Source organism: Protopterus annectens, chromosome 7.part0 (assembly GCF_019279795.1).
Source record: "Protopterus annectens isolate FY-2018-M chromosome 7.part0, PAN1.0, whole genome shotgun sequence".
In the NCBI taxonomy this organism is placed as follows: Eukaryota; Metazoa; Chordata; order Ceratodontiformes; family Protopteridae; genus Protopterus; species Protopterus annectens.
Window position 1 is genome coordinate 1,460,804,230 of NC_056739.1, and position 22,356 is coordinate 1,460,826,585.

The following is a 22,356-nucleotide window of genomic DNA, read 5'->3' on the forward strand; positions in this document are numbered from 1 at the left end:
TGAGAGGTGATTTTTGGAGCATCCAGTTTTCGGTAGTTGAGAAGGCTGTTTGTGTCAGTAGTTGGAGATCTGTTAAGTTGGAGGCACAGCAGATCAAAGTAGAATTGTCAGCATATTGAACAATTTTAGTATTGGGTATGGCCTTGTAAAAGTCGTTAATAAAGATGTTGAATAGAACTGGGTCAAGTATGGATCCTTGGGGTACTCCAGTGGGTGTAGGACAGAAGGTGGAGGTGCCCTGGCCCCATTTGACAGCCTGGGACCTGCCGGAAAGATAGCTGGAGAACCAGGAGAGAGTTTTGTGGGAGAGATTGAGATTAGACAGATGATTTAGAAGGTGGGTGTGCGAGATGGTATCAAAAGTTTTAGATAAGTCCATGAGAACTGAGGATACTAAATTACTGGAATCACTGGCTAAATTGACAGTATGTAAGGAGAGAAGGGCGGTGTTGGTACTATGTCCTGGGTGGAAGCCGTGTTGGGTAGGAGAGAGTAGCTGGTGTTTGGTAAGGAATGGCAAGAGCTGAAGGTGGATGCATTTTTCAAGGAGTTTAGAGAGAGGGGAAAGGATGGCTACGGGGCAGAAATTAGATACGTTACAGTTTTTGCCACCCTTGTGAAGTGGAAGAATATATGCAGAGTGCCATAGTTTGAGTACATATGATTCAAGTAGGGATCTATTGATCAGGATGCTAATAGGGAGAGCAATACCATCGGAGGCTATTTTTAAGAAGGAGGAGGGAATGTTGTCGGGGGCATTGGAACAAGGCTTTAGTTTAGAGAGTAGTGTCTTTATTTGGTAGGTTTGACTTCAAAAGTAGAGGGGAGAGGAGGAAAGGATGTTTGGTTGGGGTGGAGTTGAGGGTTGTTGTTGGTAAAGGTCTTGGTTAGTTCAGCAATAGAAGTGGTGAAGAAGGTGTTGAATAATGAAGCAATTTCAAGGTCAGATTTGCTGGTGTCGGGGCAGTAATTGTTTTTAGTACCTGGTCTAAGGAGAGAGTTGATAGAGTTCCAACATTTTGGGGGATTTTTTGCATGATTTGTTTGCATTTTGATGTAGTAGGACTTTTTATCTTTGATAACTTGTTTTTTGGCAAGGTTTCTTAGTTGTTTGTATTAAGTAAGATGTCTGGTTGTTTAGTTTGGCGGTATGTTTTCCAGGTTTTATCTCTTTGTAACATAATCTTTTTGGTGTCTTTGGTAAGCCACGGGGTGGTCTTAGTTTTTACTCTTTTTTGTTCTTACTGGAGATAGGGAGTTAAGGACATTTAAGAAAGTTGAATTGAAAAAGTCAACTGCTGAGTCTAATGGAAGAGATTTCAGGAGGTTCCAATTGGTATTCCTGAATGAATCAGAGAAAGTAGTAGGGTTAAAGTTAGAGAGGTTTCGATTGTGGATAAACTGGTGGGAGTGTGGGGGGGTGAGGGAAGCTCGATGGGTGAAGGCAGGGAGGTGGTCTCCTAATGAGTCTGGTATGACACCATATTGTATCACTTTATTAGGAAGAGATACTAGGATCCAGTCTAGTATAGAGCCTGAGGGTCGGTTTTGTTGGGTCTAGTGATGGTGTTAGTAAGGTGAGTGTAGCTAAATAGATTGATTGACATGGTGGGGTTAGGGTTGTTGATTTTGTTCCAGTCTATATTTACATCACCCAATATGTACATTTGCAGTTTAATATTTGAGGAGGCCCAGGACAGGATGTCTTCCAGGGTGTTGGTGTTGTTACCTGGAGGAATATAGAGGGAAATGAAGCAGATGATTTTATGATTGTTCATTTTTAGAAGGCCTGCTACAAGTTCAGCATTATTGAAAGAAGGGATGAGATTAGGATATGGAGTAAAGGACAGCTGGTTGGAGTAGAGTAGTGCGACACCGCTACCTCGAGTACTTAGGCGGTCAGATTGAAGTGATTGAAATCCAGAGGGTATGAATTCAGAGTCACTTATGTGAGGTTTTAGCCAGGTTTCAGAGATGGCTACAATGTCAGGTGAGTTGTGAGTGAGCCAGCCATGAAAGTGGGTTGTTTTATTTTTTAGGCTTTGGGTGTTGATGGTGAGGAATTTGAGGTATTTATTGGTGGAATTATTGTGGGAGCTAGTATGGTTAGTAGGAGAGAAGTTTGGTCCTGGATTAGGGTGAATGTCACTGGCTAAGCAGAGATAAGTGAGATAAGGAATAAGTTGTTTTGGTTTGTACTTAGTTAGAAGTGTCCGGTAATGAAAAGGTCTGGGTTTGTAGTATTTAGTAGTGATTGGGAGAAGTTTTACTTTGAAGAGGAGGGAAGGGTGGGAGGGAACTAAAGAGGCTGAGATGTTGTGGAAGTGTGTTGTGTGAGAGAGGTGGGGAGACAGAGGTGGAGGGTGTAGATGGAAGTGAGTATAGGAGGTGGCATGGTATAGAGGAAGTAGAAGAAGGATGAGGATGGATGTGGAAATAACAGCTTTAGGAGTAGGAGAGTGCATGATAGGTGGGCCTGTTGGATGTAATAGAGAGGAGGTTAAGGGACTTAGGAGGGAAGGGGTGAGGTAGTGAGAGGCAGGTGGGGTGGAGGGAAAGTGTTGAGGATTGGTCGGTGGAGAGAGGGAGGGATGTTAGGAGAAGAATAAATGTAGGAGCACTGGGGTTGGGTAGGATTTGGGGGTAGGGTAGGGGAGCAGAGTGAGCCTGTAGGGCAATTAGAGCGGGTCAGAAACAAGGAAATGGAAGAGCAAGTCAGCGAGGAACAATCAGTGAGGTGAGTAGTAAGCACAGAGCAGCAAGGCTCAGGAGTAAGGTGCAGTTCTGCTAAGAGAGATTGAGGGGGAGAAGGGAGGCTACAGAAGGTAGGGCAGGGCAATAGAGCAAGAAGCACAGGCAAATATCCAGTAGCTTGATTTATTTTACAATAAAGTATTTAAAAGTAGGTTAATGATGCCATCTAGTGGACAGATCAGTTAACAGCAGAGGAGGGCTAGGCACTTTCGAGGGGTAAGGGACTGGAGAGAGCAGGTTGAGTGGGCTCTGCGGTAGGCTGCTAGCATGCACACATAGTATTATAATATTGCTATTGGATGTGCAGACAACTTTCTAAAAAGGTACATACACTTTGGTTCTTTTGATTGTTAGTACAGGTTCTACTCAGGGGACCAGTACAGTACTGGGAAAGTAAGCGTTCGCTTTAGATGGATGTCAACAGTCAGGAAATTCAGGAAATCTCAAGGCAGGATACACCAGGGAATGATATACACGCGGCAGGACAAAACTTTGGTTCTTTTAAGTGTTAGTACAGGTTCTACTCAGGGGACCAGTACAGCACTGGCAAAGTAAGTGTTCACTTTAGATGGATATTGATGATATTAGATGAAAGTTCTTTCTATTGTCCTAAGACATAGGTTCATAGGTTCATAGGTTCATACTAGGCTATCTGCCCTAAGGCATTTATAAGCCTAGCCAGAATGTGTTTGGCTTTCGCCACTGATTTTAAATTTATTTTGCTATGCCCTTTTTAGAGGTTAGTATACTGTGCCTCTGTCTAACAGTGACACAGAAGTGATACCCGGGGTAAACCTACGATCTCCCATCCACTCATCAAGATTCCTCTTGAAGAGAGTCAATGAGGGACTCTGCCTAACCTGGACTGGGATTTTATTCCAGAGTGAAGGGAGCCTCTGGGTTAAGAATCTGTCCCTCCAGCATGTCCTATTTATTTCAGTGCTGAGGTTCAAGTCTCTCGAGCACATAGCTCGATGGGATTTGGATTTTCTGAGGTGCAGCATGTCCATTAATTACGGGTTGGACATGGCTTTATACGTCAGGCACAGATCGCCTCTGAACAGGCGGTATGCCACTGAGTAGAGCTGGAGTTTCTTTAACCAGGCAGCATATGGCATCTGTTTGAGCCCTTTGATCCTCTTGGTGAGGTACTTTTGGGGTCTTTCCAGTTGCTGCAGGTGTCTGGTAAGGTACATCCCAAAAGGGGCATTGTACTCAATTATGGGCCTGATGAGGGATGAGTAAAGAGGCACAATGACCTCCCCTGATCTAGATGTGAATCCCTTCATGACTAGGTGGGCTATATAAAATGTTTTTCTAACCACTTTGGCCACGTGGTTGTCAAATGAGAGATTGCTATCAACTTGGGTCCCCAGGTCCCTAATTACTTCTTCTGTACTTAATGGATTACCACCTATGTGGTAATTTGTGGGCACTTTGTTTTTGTCAAAGGGGATGGCTATACACTTTTTGGCATTTAGCTTGAGGCCATGGCTCTGGCACCAGTTGTCTGTTTCTATGAGGCCCTTTTGGAGGATGCTTGTGTCGGCTGGAGAGTCGATTATGGCGCCCAGTTTGCAGTCATCTGCGAACTTGGTCAGCCACAGTCCTTCCGTGTTGGCCTGTACCTCTGAGAAATATATACCGAACAAGAGAGGTCCCAGGACTGAGCCTTGTGGCACACCACTTGTAACTGGTTTGGAGTCTGACATGGCTCCAGCAATTCTAACCATGTGGGTTCTGTCCTTGAGCCAGTTTGCAATCCATCTAGTGACATAGGGGTTTATATTTAAGCCGGTGAGCTTATCTATAATGCCCGAGTGGGGTATTGTATCGAAGGCTTTTGCGAGGTCCAGGTAGGCTGTGTGGACCACCTTCCCCTCGTCAATGGCCTTGGTGACTGTTTCAAAGAAATCAACCAGGTTTAAGAGGCAGGATCTGCCCTTAACAAAGCCGAACTGGGTAGGATCCAGTGTTTGTAGGTCCCCAATATCTTTATTTATGAGGTCCATGATGATCCTTTCCATAGCTTTGCAGACCAAGCTAGTCAGGCTTATGGGGCGATAGTTTCCAGGATCCGTTGAGGCACCACCTTTATGGAGAGGGACCACTGTTGCTGTACGCCACTCTTTGGGCACATATCCTGTAGTAAGGCTGAGATTGAACAGTAGTTTTATGTTTGGGTTTAGCTCTTCTTGGAGTTCATGTAGGACGCAGCCCGGGACACCATCTGGTCCCATTGATGCTGTGTTTTTTGCTTTGGAGAGGGTGGCTCTTACCTGAGCATCTGAGATGTCAGGGGGGCAGCACTCTGCTGGGATAGATATTTGCCCTTTTGGTCAGGAGGGGGGGGGAGAAGTTTGCGCTGAACCTGTCAGCTAGGATGTTGGCAATGTCTGTGGGTTCGGTGTATTTTTTGTCATTTTGGACTAATTCTGAGCATATCTGGGAATTACCACCCAGGTTCCTAACATAACTAAAGAAAGCCTTGTGATTATCCTTAGTGCCCTGTGCAATTTTTCTCTCGAAGCTGGCCTTAGACAATTTTATGTGTGCCCGTAGTTTTTTGCTAATACTGATCAGTGATGCCTTCCCTTTTTGGGATTTTGCTCTATCATTTAGTAGCTTCCTCCTTCTATTGTATAGTTTGTTTATGGCTGGGGTCCACCAGACAGGACATCTGCCTTTGGAGGATTGGGTCTTGGTTTTATTTGGGATCGCATGATCCATGCATTCCTGAAGGTGTTCATAGAATGCGTTTATAAAGGATTCTGCAGTCTGGGCCGTATTTTCCACAGGCCTAGGGGCTTTGAAGGATTCCACCTCAGTTTTGAGGAGTGTAAAATTTGCTTTAGAGAAGTTTTTCACTGTGGTTTTCTGGGCAGGGGGTGGGGTCGGGATGTGAATATCCAGTGAGATTAGTTTATGGTCTGATCTTACCAGTGAGGGATACACTTCTGGTCTGGAGCATAGAGTCCCCATGTTGGTGATGATCAGGTCCAGTATGTTTTCCCCTCTTGTGGGAGTGGTAACAAGTTGTTCCATAGCATTTGAGTTTATAAATTCTAGGAATTTGGGCTAGGGTGTTGGAGCTAGAGTAATGCTCCCAGTCTATGTTTGGGTAGTTGAAGTCGCCCAATATAATGGTGTTTGGAGAGACCTTCATATTTTCCAGTGTTCTCAGGAAGGCCGAGTGGGGTTCCTGGGTTTGGGAGGGTGGTCTGTAGCAGGCTATAAACTGGAAGGCAGTTTTACCCACTGTTAGTTGCACATGGATAGTCTCTGATGCTTCGTGCTTTGCCACCAACCTGGAAGTGTGGGTATCTTTGATGAATATCGATACTCCCCCTCCTTTTGTGGTTCGGTCCAAGTTTTGGGTCCAAAAAGCATGGTATGAGGTATAACCTGGTAGTGCTGGGGTGCTCTCGGGAGCCCTGAACCAGGTTTCTGTTACTGCACAGATATCGATGTTCTCCATGCTAAGGAGAGTTTCGAGTGCGTGCATCTTAAGGTTTAGACTTCTGGCGTTGAGTAGCATTACTCTTAGTTTCTTATCCCTTGTGATACCTATGGAGGTGGGTTTGTCTTTTGAGCCTTGCCTAAAAAAGGCACTATGGGGGTAGCAAGAGCCTTTGTCAATATCCGAAAGCCCAAGGGTGACAGGTGCAAGCCGTCCCTAGCGAAGCATCGTGGCTTGTCGAGCATATCATCCCAAGCTGACAGGCATTGGATCCCCTTTGAATGACACCAGTACTTAAGCCAATTGTTGAAATTGATCTTGTCTTCATATTGTGGCATCATTCTTGGTGAGGGTAAGATGCTACTCAAGGTCAGGGTCATACCGGCCTGGGCTACATGCTCAGAGATCTCCTTTATGTCTCTTTTCATGTAGTCCAGGGAGGTACGTCTCAGGTCATTCACACCAGCATGGACAATGACTGAGTCATATTTGTACTTGCCTTGGAGTGACCTGAGTGCTTGTGTTATGTGGCGGATCCTAGCGCCCGACAGGCTGCTCACCGTGACCCTCTCCTTGTTCAGCCTGGTGAGTGGGACATCAGTGTGCCTGACGATAGAGTCACCTATTACAAGTGTATCAGGTGTGTTGTTTAGTCTTAAGGGCTGTGACTGTTTGGCACACTGGCTTTGTGAGATATGTGTTGCACGTGTTTTGTTTTGGGGTAGCGGCTGCTTGGGTGTCTGCTTTGGAGGTCTCTGCTGCTTCGGCAGATCTTTATTTAGAGCCTCCGAGTATGTTTTGTGTGATTATGTGTTTGGTTTGCTGTCGTGGTAGGTCTATGTGAGACTGGAATTGTAGTGAGTGTGGTTTCCTTCTCCTCCTGACTGGTTATGCCAGTACTGAGTTGAGAGAGCTTAGCCTCCAGTTTGGCTATATGGTTGCATCTCTCACATGTGTTGGAATTTGTTGGGAGGAGGAGAGGGTTGTCTGTGTACATGAGGCAGTTGTAACATTGCCTCAAGATTCCCAGATTCACCAGCTGGACCGGAGAGGAGATTGACAACTGACCTTTGGACATGCTAGAATAATATTGGGAATTCCTTAATAATTGAAAACCAGGGCCAGTGGGGAGTGAGGGTGTAGTGCTTTTAATTTTTAGTGCTGACTTATATAATTGCTTTAGTGAGCAAGTGCCCAATATAGCTCTAGGTGATTCGGTCATGTTGACTAATGTCACCAAAAATGGCCATGGGTAGTTACCGGTAATAAGTGGGTTGAAGACCCAGCCTACTCTCTGACCCACGCCAGGGATCCTCACCAATGGTGGGAGGGGTATATGTGCCGCTATTGGCCAGTGTGTTCCCGCCATAAAGCCCAGCAGCCCTGGGTCAATAAACTACTGGCCGGCCGGTGTCTAGTTGCCCAGCCTGGGTTATCTAGGATAGCTCTGTTGAGCGAAAGCTGGACATAAAACCAACCAATCTGCCAAACATGAACTGAGAATTGCTACACTTAATGTAGGTTCACTGACAGGATGCAGCTTGGAAGTGGATGACATGATGATACAGAGGAGGCTGGACATCCTATGTATCCAAGAGATGAGATGGAAGGGCAGTGCAGCAAAGCCACTTGGCTTGAGAGCCAGACTCTACTAAACAGGTGGGGGACAGGCTAGAAATGGTGTAGGAATTGTGGTGAGATAGAGGCTTCAGAAGGCAGTGAGGGATATCATCAGAATTAATGACAGACTCATGGCAATCAGACTCCAGTGTAACAATAGGGCAGTATTCATAATCTCAGCCTATGCCCCACAGCAGGATTGTGATAGTGAGGAAAACAGTGCATTCAGACAGCAGTTGCAGGACCTACTAGATAAAGCAGGACAACATGAATTGGTGTTAATAATGGATGACTTGAATGTACATATTGGGACATACAGAACAGGATATGAGGACTGCCTTGGTCCACATGGGTGGGGTAGCAGGAATAAAGAAGGATTAGCCATTCTAGACTTCTGTCTGGCAAATGGTTCAGAAAGAGAGACAGTCACACAATCACATACAAGAGTAGCTAACATGCAACTCAGGTAGACGTCCTCATAGCAAGGATAAGGCACTGGGGTAGAATACATGATTGCAATGTCATCCTCAGTGAAACAGTTGGCCCACAGCACAAACCATTAGTTGCCACAATCAACTGCAAGCAGTGGTCAGAGAAGGCTCTAAGGTCAACAGAGACCAGGCTGAAGACCTGGAAGTTAACTGGAGAGAAAGTACAGCAGTTCAAGGAATTACTTAGGGCTCTAGCACCCCAAGAAGTAGAGGAAATAGGTGGAGTTGAAGAGTGGCAGCACCTAAAAACAGCATGTGTTAAAACTACAGAAAAGATATGTGGCCGAGCCAGTTATGGAAATAAGGTACATTAGGAAAGCTGTTGGTGGAATGCAGAAGTCCAGGAAGTCATCAAAAGAAAGAAGGAGTGCAGGAAGAAGTGGGAGATTGAAAAGACTGACCAGGCTAGGAAGGAGTACCGGTTGGCTAACAAAGAAGCTAAGAAAGAAGTTGCAATAGCAAAGAATAGGGCATCGGAGACACTCTACCAACTTATGGAAAGTGACTCAGTAAGGAGCACAAAGAAACTATATCAGGTTGCAAGGCAAAGACAGAAAGATAAAGAAGATAGTCAGACACCCTTCATAACTAATGCCAGCAACAACCTGCTCACCAGTCCACAGGACATCAAAAGCAGATGGAAGGAGTATTTCCTGCAGCTTCTGAATGAAGAAAACCCCGCAGAAGCTGTACTGCCCCAGAAACAGCCTACGAGGGGAGAAGAAGAGGTGCCCACCTTAGAAGAAGTAAGAACAGCACTAAGGAAGATGAAGTCAGGCGAAGCAGCAGGCTCAGATGAGGTCACAGCAGATATGATAAAGATGCCGGGTGACATAGGGGAGAAATGGCTTCTGAGGATACTAAAAGTAGTGTGGAGAGAAATGCGTATTCCAGATGACTGGAGATTAAGCATACTCATGCCAGTGTACAAGAACAAAGGGGACATCCACAACTGTGGGTAGTACAGAGGCATAAAACTCCTACCACACTGCATGAAAGTTTTGGAGAGTGTGATTGATAAATGGATATGCACAGTAGTAGAATGTAAGATGGGAGAGGAACAGTTCGGATTCAGATTAGGATGCAGCACAACTGACCCAATGTTTGCATTGAGACAGATACTTGAGAAGCTAGAGATGAGGCGAGAGTCCAACTGGGCATTCCTAGACTTGGTGAAAGCATGTAACAAGGTCCCAAGAAAGCTGATCTGGGCAGTACTGCGATAGTTTGAAGTCCCAGAAACATTGGTAGAATTAGTCCAGGCTATGTACAAGGACCCATTGATTCAAGTACGGACAGTGTTCACCTCACAGAGGGGTTCCCAGTGGGACTGGGTGTACACCAGGGTTCAGCTCTGTGCCCACTGCTGTTCATACTGGTGATGTACTACATTAGCAAACAAGCTGGAGTGGACAGATCAACAAAGCTGCTGTATGCAGACAATGTGGCAGTACAGGCAGACTCTGAGCTAGAATTTCAGCAAAGGATAGGAGAATGAAATGCAAATCTGAAGGCACAAGGGAAGAAACTAAGCACAGATAAGACGGTGGTAATGGCAACAAATTGGGGAAATCAGAAGAAGCTGAGAATAGAGATAGAAGGGAAGATAGTGGAACAGGTAGACAGCTTCAAGTATCTGGGAGGGGTGGTTGAGGAGAAGGGTAGTCTAAATGAAGAGGTCAAAGTTAGAATCAGAGGGGCTGCAGCCAACTAACATAGAGTGTCAGGTGTAGTCTATGACAGAAGAATGCCAAAGAAGCTGAAAAGTAAGGTGTACAAGACAGTGGTGCAACCAGTACTACTGTATGGTACAGAAACCTAGGCAGTAAAGGCAGAACAGTTGAAAAAGCTAGAGGTGATGGAAATGAAATGCCTGAGAAAGGTGGTATGATGCACACTATGGGACAGGCGAAGAAATGCGGTCATAACAGCAGAAGTCAAAGTAGCTCAAATTGCAGAAAAGATCAAAGAGAACAGATCACAATGGTTTGGGCACATGTGTAGAAAAGCAGAAGACAATCTAGTGAGGAAGATTTGGGACAGACAGAAAGAAGGGAAGAGGAAGTGAGGATGTCCAGCAATGAGATGGATGGATTGTGTGAAAGAAGATCTGTGACAGTCAAGCATGAGTGTTGAAGAAGACAGGAGTGTAGCACTGAATCGACAGTTGGCAACAGTTAACACGATACCCCGACCCAATGTCGAACAACATGGGAAAAAGGGGGCTGATGATGATGATGATGACATGTAGAGTATCGTTTATTGCTGTGGCTTTCTGGCAGGTGCAGACCAAAAAGAAATGTTACAGTTTTGAATTCTGTGAGCCTGGGAAACTTTAGCAGAAGTGTCAAGAATGATGCAATCTGAAATGTTTCAGCAGTAATGTGTATTATCAATTTAATGGCTATCTCAGAAATGAAGAATAGCATTTTGTATTTTTCTTCAGATCTGACAACAACTCACCACCACTTCTCATCTATATTTGCTTGCTCTGTGAGTAGAATTTAGATCAGTAATTTCTCTTAGAGATAGACAGGAATATAGCCAGATTAGTCTAGCTGTTTTCTATATTTATGTGAGACTATCCTTCAATGTTGTCTTAAAGTATTTTCCTGTGATTTCTGAACTCTCTAATCTCATTGTGTTGAGTTAATAAGTATTTTCTTGTGTTTTTATTATTTATTATTAAATATATTTAAACCTTTTAACTGTGGCTATTTTGTGTAGAGATAATTTAAGCTCTCAGAGCTGTCAAGCAGAGTACCTCACTGGCCCTCTTCAACAGAAATGTTGATGAGTGGATGGGAAATAGAATGTTCACCCCGGGGATCACTGCAATGGCTCTACTTGATAGAGACACTGGGAACTAACGTCGGGTGGCACGATGCCAGGACAGTTCTATGGGCTAGGCTTATAAAGGCTCCAGGGCCATTAGCCTAGTACACACCTATGAACCTATGAACTTGCATGTATTTGGTGATACTGTATAGGCCACTCCTAAATAGCCTTCAAGTCTCAGTAACACTAACCAATTGGATAACAGTAACATTGCACAGTAGAATTGGGCAACCTTTGGTAAGGGCCTTTATAGTAGCTGATAAGGGTGGTTGGTGGCAGGTGGCTCTACCATATAGTCTGGCCAGAAGGGGGCATAGCTGCAGAACCTGTGCCAGCCTTCCCCAGGAGTGTATGTGTGTTTGTATATAATTCAAATCTCAAAGTGTGTGTGTGTGTGTGTGTGTGTGTGTGTGTGTGTGTGTGTGTGTGTGTCAGCTACTTGGGCAGGGACACGAAGCACTGGTTGGACAGAGAGGGTGCTGGGGGGTTTGGCTTGACCATTCGGCTGAGATCTGAACGCTATAGTTGTGCCAGTGGGGAGTCTTATTGGGGATCTGGAAAGAAAGGGGGAAATCAGCCCCAGACTGACTGTGATCTCTGTGTGCTCTTAAGGGAAATTGTACTTTACTGTGTGTGTACTTGTTATCCTCCCAATGTGGATGCCCCTCACTGGTGCTAGTCATGAGGATTGAGGATCCTTGATTACTGGGACAGTGTACAGGCATCACATAAGTGATGACCTAAATTATGCAAAACAGGAAGAAACTGCCATTAATACAGCCTGTAAAGGGGTTGATATCACCCAATCCCTCCCTCTTATTATTATGAACAACAGTTTAAACTAAATATACTAATTTTTAATATAGTTTATTTCAATATGCATATATTTTCATTGAATATTACTAATTATTATAACTAAAATATAAAAACAATTAAAATTAATTACAATTTTTAAAAAAGTAATTTGATTACCAAAATTAAAAGCAAAAATATTATGACTAATTAAAAATTAAGGTGAGTACATTAAAGATGTAGGTTGGGCTTTGTCAAGGGCATATTTCATGTAGTTTCCTGCTTCTGATATTAATGGATAGCATATCAATGAGCAGATCAGGACTTGAAAATATCCTGCTGCGGACTTGAATGTTGCATCTGTGTTTGCAGATTATGTTTTCCTCTTAGTCACAAGTGGCTGCAATTTCTAATGTACAGTGGAGTGGTTGGGATGAGAATTAGTACCTCCAAATCAAAGGTCATCATGGTTATTCCTTGGTCGGAGTAAGTTTCTGTTTGCAGGTGGTGGTGCAGCTACATCAAGTGAAAGTGCTTGAGTACCGTGGAGTCTTGTTCACTTGCGAGAGTAGAGTTCAGGAGAAGCACCAGTGGATGGGTGCAGCAACAGTACTGCAGGCATTGTACCAGGATATGGTAATGACACAGCAGCTGAGTTATAGGAAGAAGATCTCAGATCACCAATCAATCTGCATCACTATCCTCACCTGCAGCTACTAGCTTTAGATAATTGTCCAAAACGATAATGTTGATCTCAAGCACATAATGTTTGTTTGTTTAAGTAAATGGGAGAGGGGTCAGTTATTAATTGTTCTTAAAATATATTTTAAAAAGAAAGAACAATGTTTCCATCCATTTTGTATGACTGATTGGATTTCTCCTCGCCTAGCAACAGTATCCCGATCAGTATCCTGACCATCCTGATAAACAAAGATGTCCCGTGCCAGCTATAGGTACAAAGCCAACATTCTTTAACCTTTACCATAACTCACGATCACTTTTCAAATTTTCTAAAGATGAAAAAAGTATTTGCATGTAATGGTTGGTACTCTCTGCGTACAGTTATTATTAATCGCCTGTCACAAAAGTATTATACAGTTCAGAGGGAAGGAAGCATTATATAGACACCAAATCAAACATAACCTTGAAAATCGAAGCATTTTAATCCTTGAGATGACAACTCTCAGCTTCTTAGCGCAAGAAGTCTGTACAAAGCCTAAAATAACGGGGGTCAATCAGAGATATAAAAACAGGGACAAATTTTAAATATTACACTTACAAATATAAGAAGTTGGTAGAATAACAGGATTTGTGTTAGCATATTGCATACATTTTCTGAAGAATATAACAGTCTGAAACTAAAATATATTTCATTTAATGACATCAATTACCAACGATTTACCAGAAATTCACAAGTTTTATGAGAAACAGACCAAACGAATGAAGCAAAAATATGGGCATTCTGCTAAAATCTAGACAGTTGGGATGTACAAGTTGAGAATTATGTGCATATGTATTCAAGGAAGCTGTAATTATTCATCTCTCTGCACGGCTGTATCGTAATTGTAAATACAAATACTTGTGTGACAACACTGTAAAAGAAGTGTATATAAATTTTAAATAGCAAACGCGATTTGTACTGTTTGAGAAATGCTGGGAAGGAGAGGTCGAACTTGTACAAAAGACCGCCTCCCACTCAAACACAACCAAGTATATATTCTCCACCCCTGACTTCTCTTTTAATCAACGGACTGGATTCGCACAATAACCGTACAGGACAGAACTTTAATAAAATATAAGGCTCAAACTTTTTCTAGCAGTTGCTTATTGTTCCTTCATAAATGCCAAAGAGACTGGGCGGGGTTGCGATAAGGGGCGGGGTTGAGCTTCACGTAACGGAGTAAACGTAGGAAGTAAAGGAAAAGTAAGAGCGTGCAATAGTGCTATTTGTCATACCAAGAAATGGAAAAATTTGAACGGAGCAGCCAGGTTCCCGGGACTGATACCGCATTGTGTTTGGATATTTGTTGTGGACTGGAAAACATTCCGGTGCCAGTTGAAAGCGGGGATCTGAATATACCGGTATTTAAGGTTCGACAAACTAAAATCATGTTTGCAGTCCAGTTCTGTTGTTATCGGGGGTTAAATTAAAATATTTCAGGAGATAATCTTTAATATTTAGCTGACAAAACTTTTTAAGATTTTCACAGAATAGACAGATTTCTGCCTCATATTTTGTTATGTTCCGTTTACGGTGTGTGTTTTCTGGCAAATGAGCATGACATGCATTCAGACTTGAATATCTTTCAGAAAAATGCATCCATCCCTGGTAATGCAAAACATAGTTTAGCAAGTTTATAAGAGCAACATTTAAAATATTATTCATACTTCTTCAGCAAATGCATGTTGATGTAAAATCTTTTGTCTTGTTGACGTTTTTTGTAAATTAAAGAAATATTTACAAATAATCCCTGATTTGGGATCTTTGAAACCCCCGCCCACACCGCATTATTGGTCTTGTTTCTGATTTTTTTGGCAAAGATCTTGAAAAATAGCACTTTAGCGTTGACCACTGGATTAAATAATATTACATTGTAGTTTCTGTCTAATCTAATCTTCCATGGTAGTGACTGTTATCTTTGCATAAGTGTGTGTGTATATATATATATATATATATATATATATATATATATATACACACATAAATATGTAAATATATATATATATATATATATACATACACATAAATATATATATATATATATGTGTATATGTGTATATAGGCTGTAGGGGTCTAAATATCCTCAGAGTGAGTCAACATGCTACACGAGTCCAGAGCAGTAGGGAATAGGGAATGACGCATGTGTAGTAGTGCGTTTTTCCCAACAGGTAAATGGATGCCTGCTGTGTAAGTGAAGTGATGAGGTGTGGGTTCGGGTAACTATGCACCATGGGTATACATATAAATGAGGCAGAACACCAATAGTGTAGTGGTTAGAGCATCCGCCTAACGAAAAGGCATTCACGGTTCAAGGTCGACAATAGCACATATCATTTTCCTTGTGGAATTAATGTTGCTCTGCTGTAAAGCCGACATTTAAATGTGTAAAGGTGAATGTGTGTATCGCATGGGATTATTAACCAATTCCTTTCGATCAAAGTGGTATTGTCATAATGTATAAGGCACAAATAAGCATAACTAAGCAACAGTAAACATATGTAACGCACAGTAAGCATAGGCGAGTGCACCTGTGCGGGTGTAAGCAGCTCCCAGCATAGGAAATGTATGTCTGTATGTACAGATGTAATTAATATATATATATATATATATATATATATATATATACACACACACACACACACACACACACACGTGTGTATAGATATATATCTACATACATGAGAAATATATATATATATATATATATATATATATATATATATATATAAAGAATGGACGTTTAACAGTAAAGCATACACAAGGGATGTGAAGGGAATCAAGAGCAATGTTGGTATTGTAAAGTGCTTTCAGCGTGTGTCATAAAAAGCTGCCCAGGAGTGAGCAGAGCACCGCTACTCACACCACAGGCAGGGAATTACCACTGGGAGTAACATTGTTGAAATGCTAGGTCTACTTTATACACAGGCGGAATGTAGTCCCATGCTGGGACCTCCAAAAATTGGAAAGCGCAAATGGCCATATTCCATAACACCAGGAAAGGCACGTATGTGTAAATATACATGGCGGGAGACCCTGTGAATACACGAGGTGGGACAGAATGTGTGTAGGGCCCCAAAAGCTCTGGAGAGGGAAATGTGTAAAGGTGGGAAATGTGTAAAGGTGTGTCATGGCTGTGATAACAAGTGGATAATGGATGTTATGCCTGAAAATTTAACACGGGTGGGGTGGAGGAACTATTGGTATGCAATTATGGATCCAGGCATGCCAGGGTTGGATTGGCCGGTTCTAATGGACTGCCCTGTGGAGGTCAGCTAGGTCGTAATAGGTATATATGCATACTCACATGCAGACAACAATATATGTTGACATACAAATTCTGTAACACATGCATTCCATTTGTTGACATAAATAATAGGAATGTGCCCATACAAACATTGACAGTACATGGAATAATAGGCTGTGCAGAAGAGGGACGGGTCGAATCACACTATCACATTCCAATTACCATCGGTAATCCCTACATGAACATATAGCGACATTTGTCCACTGTATAACGTGCTACATACCGATTACAAGATGACTGGAGTGTGTCAGTGTTATAATGAATAAGGCACTAGTATGCTGGTGAAGCTTATAAACATCATTACGCATGTGTAAGTGCGTATAAGCGGGGAATGTATTGACATACTGATGTGTGTGTGTGTGTGTGTGTATATGGAGATATATACGCACATTTTATATATATATATATATATATATATATATATATATATATATATATATATATATGACAGCAAGATATGAATATACATGTATGATAGATATGCAGATATGTCTGTATATGTTAATGTAAATATATATGTTACAGTTAAATACACATATATATATATATATATATATATATATATATATATATATATATATATATATATATACCTAGGTTATGTTACAGCAGTTACGGGTGACTTGTTTAGACTGGGCATATGTTGGTGGGAGGTCCACTCACCAAACGTCTACTTACCACCACCCCCCCCCCCACCAGCTAGGCCGGTGAAACATACAGACACGCAATAAAGGTAAATACAACACTGGTTCCCAGACCACCAGCAGGAAACTACCAGTGGGAGAGATCTACAAGGTCTACACTTTAAACATGGATAGCGACATCCCTTGCGGGACACCAAAAATGTAGAGCCTTCAGTTGATGGGTGTAACACAGTTAAGACCAAGATGTAGTTGTACACGGAACAGTAGGTTGTGCAAGCCTGGTAACACATGGATTGACACAACGTATGACATGTGTCCTGACACAGGGTGAGTGGGCAGTGTGTAGGGGTGTGTTCATATCCCACCTGCGTCCACAGTAAGGATGAGAGCTGTAGAGTAGTGGCAGGTAGGGGAACTATAGGTATGCAATTATGGATCCAGGCATGCCAGGGTTGGATGGGCCGGTTCTAATGGACCGCCCCGTGGAGGTCAGCTAGGTCGTAATGGGTATATATGCATACTCGCATGCAAACAATATATGTTGACATACAAATTCTGTAACACATGCATTCCATTTGTTGACATAAACAATAGGAATGTGCCCATACAAACATCGACAGCACATGGACTAATAGTGTGTGCAGAAGAGGATGGGATGAATCACACTGTCACATTCCAATTACCATCGGAAATCCGTACATGAACATATAGCAACATCTGTCCTGTATAACGTGCGGCATACCGGTTACAAGATGACTGGAGTGTGTTGGTGTTATAATGAATAAGGCACTAGTATGCTGTTGAAACTTATAAACATCATTACGCATGTGTAAGTGCGTATGAGCAGGGAATGTATTGACACACTGATGTACATATATATAATTATATATATATATATATATATATATATATATATATATATATATATATATATATGTATATATAATCATATATATATATATATATATATGAATATCCATGTATGAATACATATGCAGATATGTCTGTATATATTAATGTAAATATATATGTTACAGTGAGATACACATGTATATAACTAGGTTATGTTGAAGCAGTTACGGGTCAACAAACGTCTACTTACCAACCCCCCCCCCCCTTGCTAGGCCAGTGAGACATACAGACATGCAATAAAGGTAAATACAACACTGGTTCCCAGACCACCAGCAGAAAACTACCAGTGGGAGAGATCTACAAGGTCTACACTTTAAACATGGACAGCGACGTTCCTTGCGGGACACCAAAAATTTGTTATGATGCATATTACAAGGGTTTCATGTGTCCAGTGCGCACGTGTGTGTAATGGACAACTATGTAGAGGGCAGATGGTGTCCTAGGAGCCGAATGGCCTTATGTGTCCGTAGGTGAGGGTCAGATGTTGGGGAAGAAGTGTAGGTATGGCCGTGGAGGATAGGTAGGAGCACAGAAATGACAGCTTACAGGGTTGGTATATGACACGTGGGGGGGGGTGGATACACCCTGGATGGGGATGGGTCTTTGGCATTCAAAAGCCCATGGGAACAGTGGGACGGAGGTCTCCAGCCATGGGCAACTGCCACTGCACCTACACAGCTGCAAAGGAGGCAGTGCTGGGGGCTGTCCAGAAAAGGCAGCATCATCCTGTAAATGTGATACTCCACCCTTGAACTGGCGTATCTGGCTTTGTAACCCCTTAGGGAGCAACTTACGAAACATGTCCGGGACTGCACGACAGCAGATATGTACCTGTCTGGTCCCGCTCCCAAGGGGGACATGCTCCATCCTCAGTGGTGGAGCCACCAGAAGGTGGTGCATAGCCAACAGAGGTTGATGTTAATGGCTGGGCCCCAGATGTACTGGTGCCCGGTGCCATGGTCAGCTGAAGTGGGACAGGAGGATCTGCCGGGACTTACCAACCCATTTGGCCTATGGTGTTGCGTTTTAAACCCACATATGGCTTAGTGATAGACAACAGCATACAGGATTACCTACAAAAGTATGCATAGATATCACCAGCAACCCAACAGATTGTGTACATTTGCAGAGGCAGCACAACACTTGCATATGTACCGCATGGCAACTGTACAATGTGTAGTAGAAATATGACCGCAGCTATGAACAGTTAGCCAACATTGGCTTATCACTGGGAATCCCACACAGTGTCAGTCATACCACTGTCTCATGTGACACATGTCCAGTCAGGGATGCGATGGCAGTAACACATTCCTATCATCATGTACTGTCTGCAATCCCCACACCATGCTTCTGCTGTGCACAGAAGTGTGTTCAGTGTGCAACACAGGAAACAAATGGTTGTACACACTGACCTGTTCACAGATGGCCCTACAGATGGCGTTCCCTCATGAACAGAGTACTGTCATGTCTGTATTTTAACATGCAGAATAGCCATTACCACACACATGTTAGGCAGTAGTCTCAGTGCAGCATAGCTACACTTACATGCTGTAGTTGTGTGGCACATCACCCTCCTGTCATTAGGCTATTTCTCACTGTTGAAAATGATTGAGGTACATCCAGATATCATCTGCGATGCCGTGTCAGAACACCACATCCAGGTACCACTCACAGCGACTGTCATGGCCAGATAATAACATCTTTCCCTAGATAGTGTACTGTGTTTATCATGCGGATGGCTATAGGAACACCATCACAGCTGTACCACATGCAATCAGCTAGAGGAGGACTGCAATAAGTGCAGAGGCCATCACCTGACCATTTCCATGTGTTACAATTCACATGCTGCTGCTGTGCAGGTGTACACCTTTACATCCACCAGAGAGTATGTGTGCGGGACAGGCAATGTACACCAGGGAAGGGCTTCAAGACTTAACCATAATCTGCCACACGCTGAATAGTACAGGGTCATACCCCTGACTACTCATTACTATTACATGTGCATGACGTTACTACATGTGCCATAGAGGCAGCATGTTGCAGTAATGTAAGAACATGCGTGTAGGTGAGTGAGTGCCATCTGCAACAGATATAGTAGACATACATTAGGTGTGGCACATGTTAGTCCATGTGAACGGATGCCATTGTCACCACAACCACACTCTAATGTACATGCATTGACACCTTTGCCAGGGCGGCAAATACACAATGTAACTACTTAGTTTGCCACACCGCAGTAATGCACAGGACCACATGCACCACAAGGGATATCTGGAGGTTCAATGAGCTAGGTCATGTGAAAGTGCTTGACAACTGTTGGTATGCCAACGAGGTTTATACTGGGAGTGACTGTAGTTGGGGGCATCACAACCCACACGCAGACACAGGGTGCCAGTACTGTCATGCAAGTATGCATTGCTCCATGGGTGTGTAGTGTTTGTCTGTGCAAGATGGCTGTACAAGGCTGGGTGAGGGGTAATCCTTGCCATTGCATCACCCGACAGTGGTGTGCAGTGCAGGGGTGTAGTGTCTGCAATGTCCCACACAGATGGGTACTGCAATATCTGGGCTGACATCCTGGTTACCAATGTGTAGGGCCATAGCTTTGCAATGCATGCCATGTCTGTGTTTGATAGTCCCTCACATGGACATTGCTGGGATGTGCATGTCCCACAATACTGTGCAGTGACATGTAGAGATGTACCTGGTTTGGCAGACACATGTAGTGTACACAGCCTGTAATACCCCAATATGCCAATACTGGCCTGGTGTGGCGAAACATGAGCAGGTCGGCTCTGCACCTGCATGCATGGAATGGACAGGTATTCCGTGGTGTCAGTGGCATAGGTCCATACAGGGCACATGTGTACAGCATTGTCTGGCCTTAGTGGATCACATATGATGGCACCACATATGTTGCAGCCATTCAGTGTGGAACATAGTGAAGGCACAATGTCCGCGTATATGTGCCAATTGTACCACTGTACAGGGTGCCATGTCCTCTGCAGGCCACTGCGGTCACAGCATGCCTATCTGTCCTCAATGTGCATGTTACTAGCAACATAGTGGGATATCCTAGGCAAGGTTGTATGTGCATGATACATGGGTGCCGGACATATACCGGGTACTAGTAGGGTTGCATACTTAGTTCACCAGCCCTTTTGCCAGATGTATGGGTATGGCTTGCCAACACAGTGCCGTGGCTGACTGATGGCTGTACTCCTCGTGAGGTGGCCAATGTGTCATAAGACAGATACTGTATAGGAAAACAACAAAACCCGCTCCCAAACATGTCCAATGGTAAGACAATCATGGCCACCTCTACACAGGCTCTGACAGACACACACTTGCCATGTCCTGTATACAAACCCCTACCATATCACAATGCAGCAACACACATTTAGGGCACATGCTACAGCGAATATTACAAAGCACTGTACTTCTCTGATGCAGGCAGACACACACACACACACACACACACATACACTTGGCATGTCTGGGATTAGAACACCGACATAACTACTTTACTACACTACAGCATTACGCAGTTACAGAACACGCTACTGAGATTACTGGGACACAGCATTCCCAGAGGTGTATTTGTAGATGGGTGACATCATCAGCCTTGCTAACGGTGGGTATAAGAAATGTATGGAGTGTGAGCAGTATAAAGGTATTACTCAGTCCTCAGGCAAACTGGGAGACCCACACATATATATACACACACACACACACACACACACACACACACACACACGGCAAGTGTGGGACTAGAACACCGACCCAACTACTTTATTACACTACAGCATTACACAGTTACAGAATGCGCTACAGAGATTACTGAGACACAGAACTCCCAGAGGTGTATTTGTAGATAGGAGACATCATCGGCCTGGCTAATGGTGGGTATAAGAAATGTATGGAGTGTGAGCAGTATAAAGGTATTACTCAGTCCTCAGGCAAACGGGGAGACACACATACACACACACACCCACGGCAAGTGTGGGAGTAGAACACCGACCTAACTACTTTATTACACTACAGCATTACGCAGCTACAGAACGCGCTACCGAGATTACTGGGACACAGCCCTCCCAGAGGTGTATTTGTAGATGGGTGACATCATCAGCCTTGCTAACAGTGGGTATAAGAAATGTATGGAGTGTGGCCAGTCTAAAAGCAATTTAGAGTCCACTGGCAAACGGGGACAGACATACACACACACGCCATTGTCGGGTATGGAACACCTGCCTATTTACAGATTACTATTACAATACTACATATATACAAATCGCGTCACACAGACTACACATGTCAAGGCTGTCATTATGACCGTCTGGGAATGCGGACATCAGGGATGCTGGCAGTTAAGATGTACATACCTGTGAACCTGTGTGTTTAAAGTATGAATCCATCCTGACCTGGAGTATGCCCATCTATGGAATGGATGACTACTACCACTGTACAGGGTGTAACAGTGGCCATGCCCATACACAGAGACACATAACCAACACAAGGTGTCACTGGGTATGCTCACACACTTAGTAGCACAGGGCTGTTCGGAATGCACTATGTGTCCATCTACACAAGGATATACTGGGCATGCTCATACACTTAGTAGCACAGGGGGCATGCTCACACACTTAGTAGCACAGGGCTGGTCGGAATGCACTACTATGTGTCCATCTACACAAGGATATACTGGGCATGCTCATACTCCTAGTAGCACAGGGCTGACTGGGATGCTGATGCTAAACACGGAGGGCCACAGTGGCCATGCTATTACAGGTAGAAGTAAAGAACACATTGTAATGGGCTCT

General features: G+C 43.5%; 1 protein-coding gene across 1 annotated transcript in view; it reads left to right on the forward strand.

Annotated features, from left to right (window-relative positions):
- Positions 1-13,859: 13,859 nt before the first annotated feature.
- The window catches only part of LOC122807077 (histone-lysine N-methyltransferase SETMAR), a 107,573-nt gene continuing 99,076 nt past the window's right edge, over positions 13,860-22,356 (forward strand). Inside the window, exon 1 of the mRNA XM_044078015.1 lies at positions 13,860-14,046. Coding sequence (XP_043933950.1) covers positions 13,918-14,046 — 129 coding nt within the window. The 5' untranslated portion in view covers positions 13,860-13,917. The remainder of the gene's footprint in view (positions 14,047-22,356) is intronic.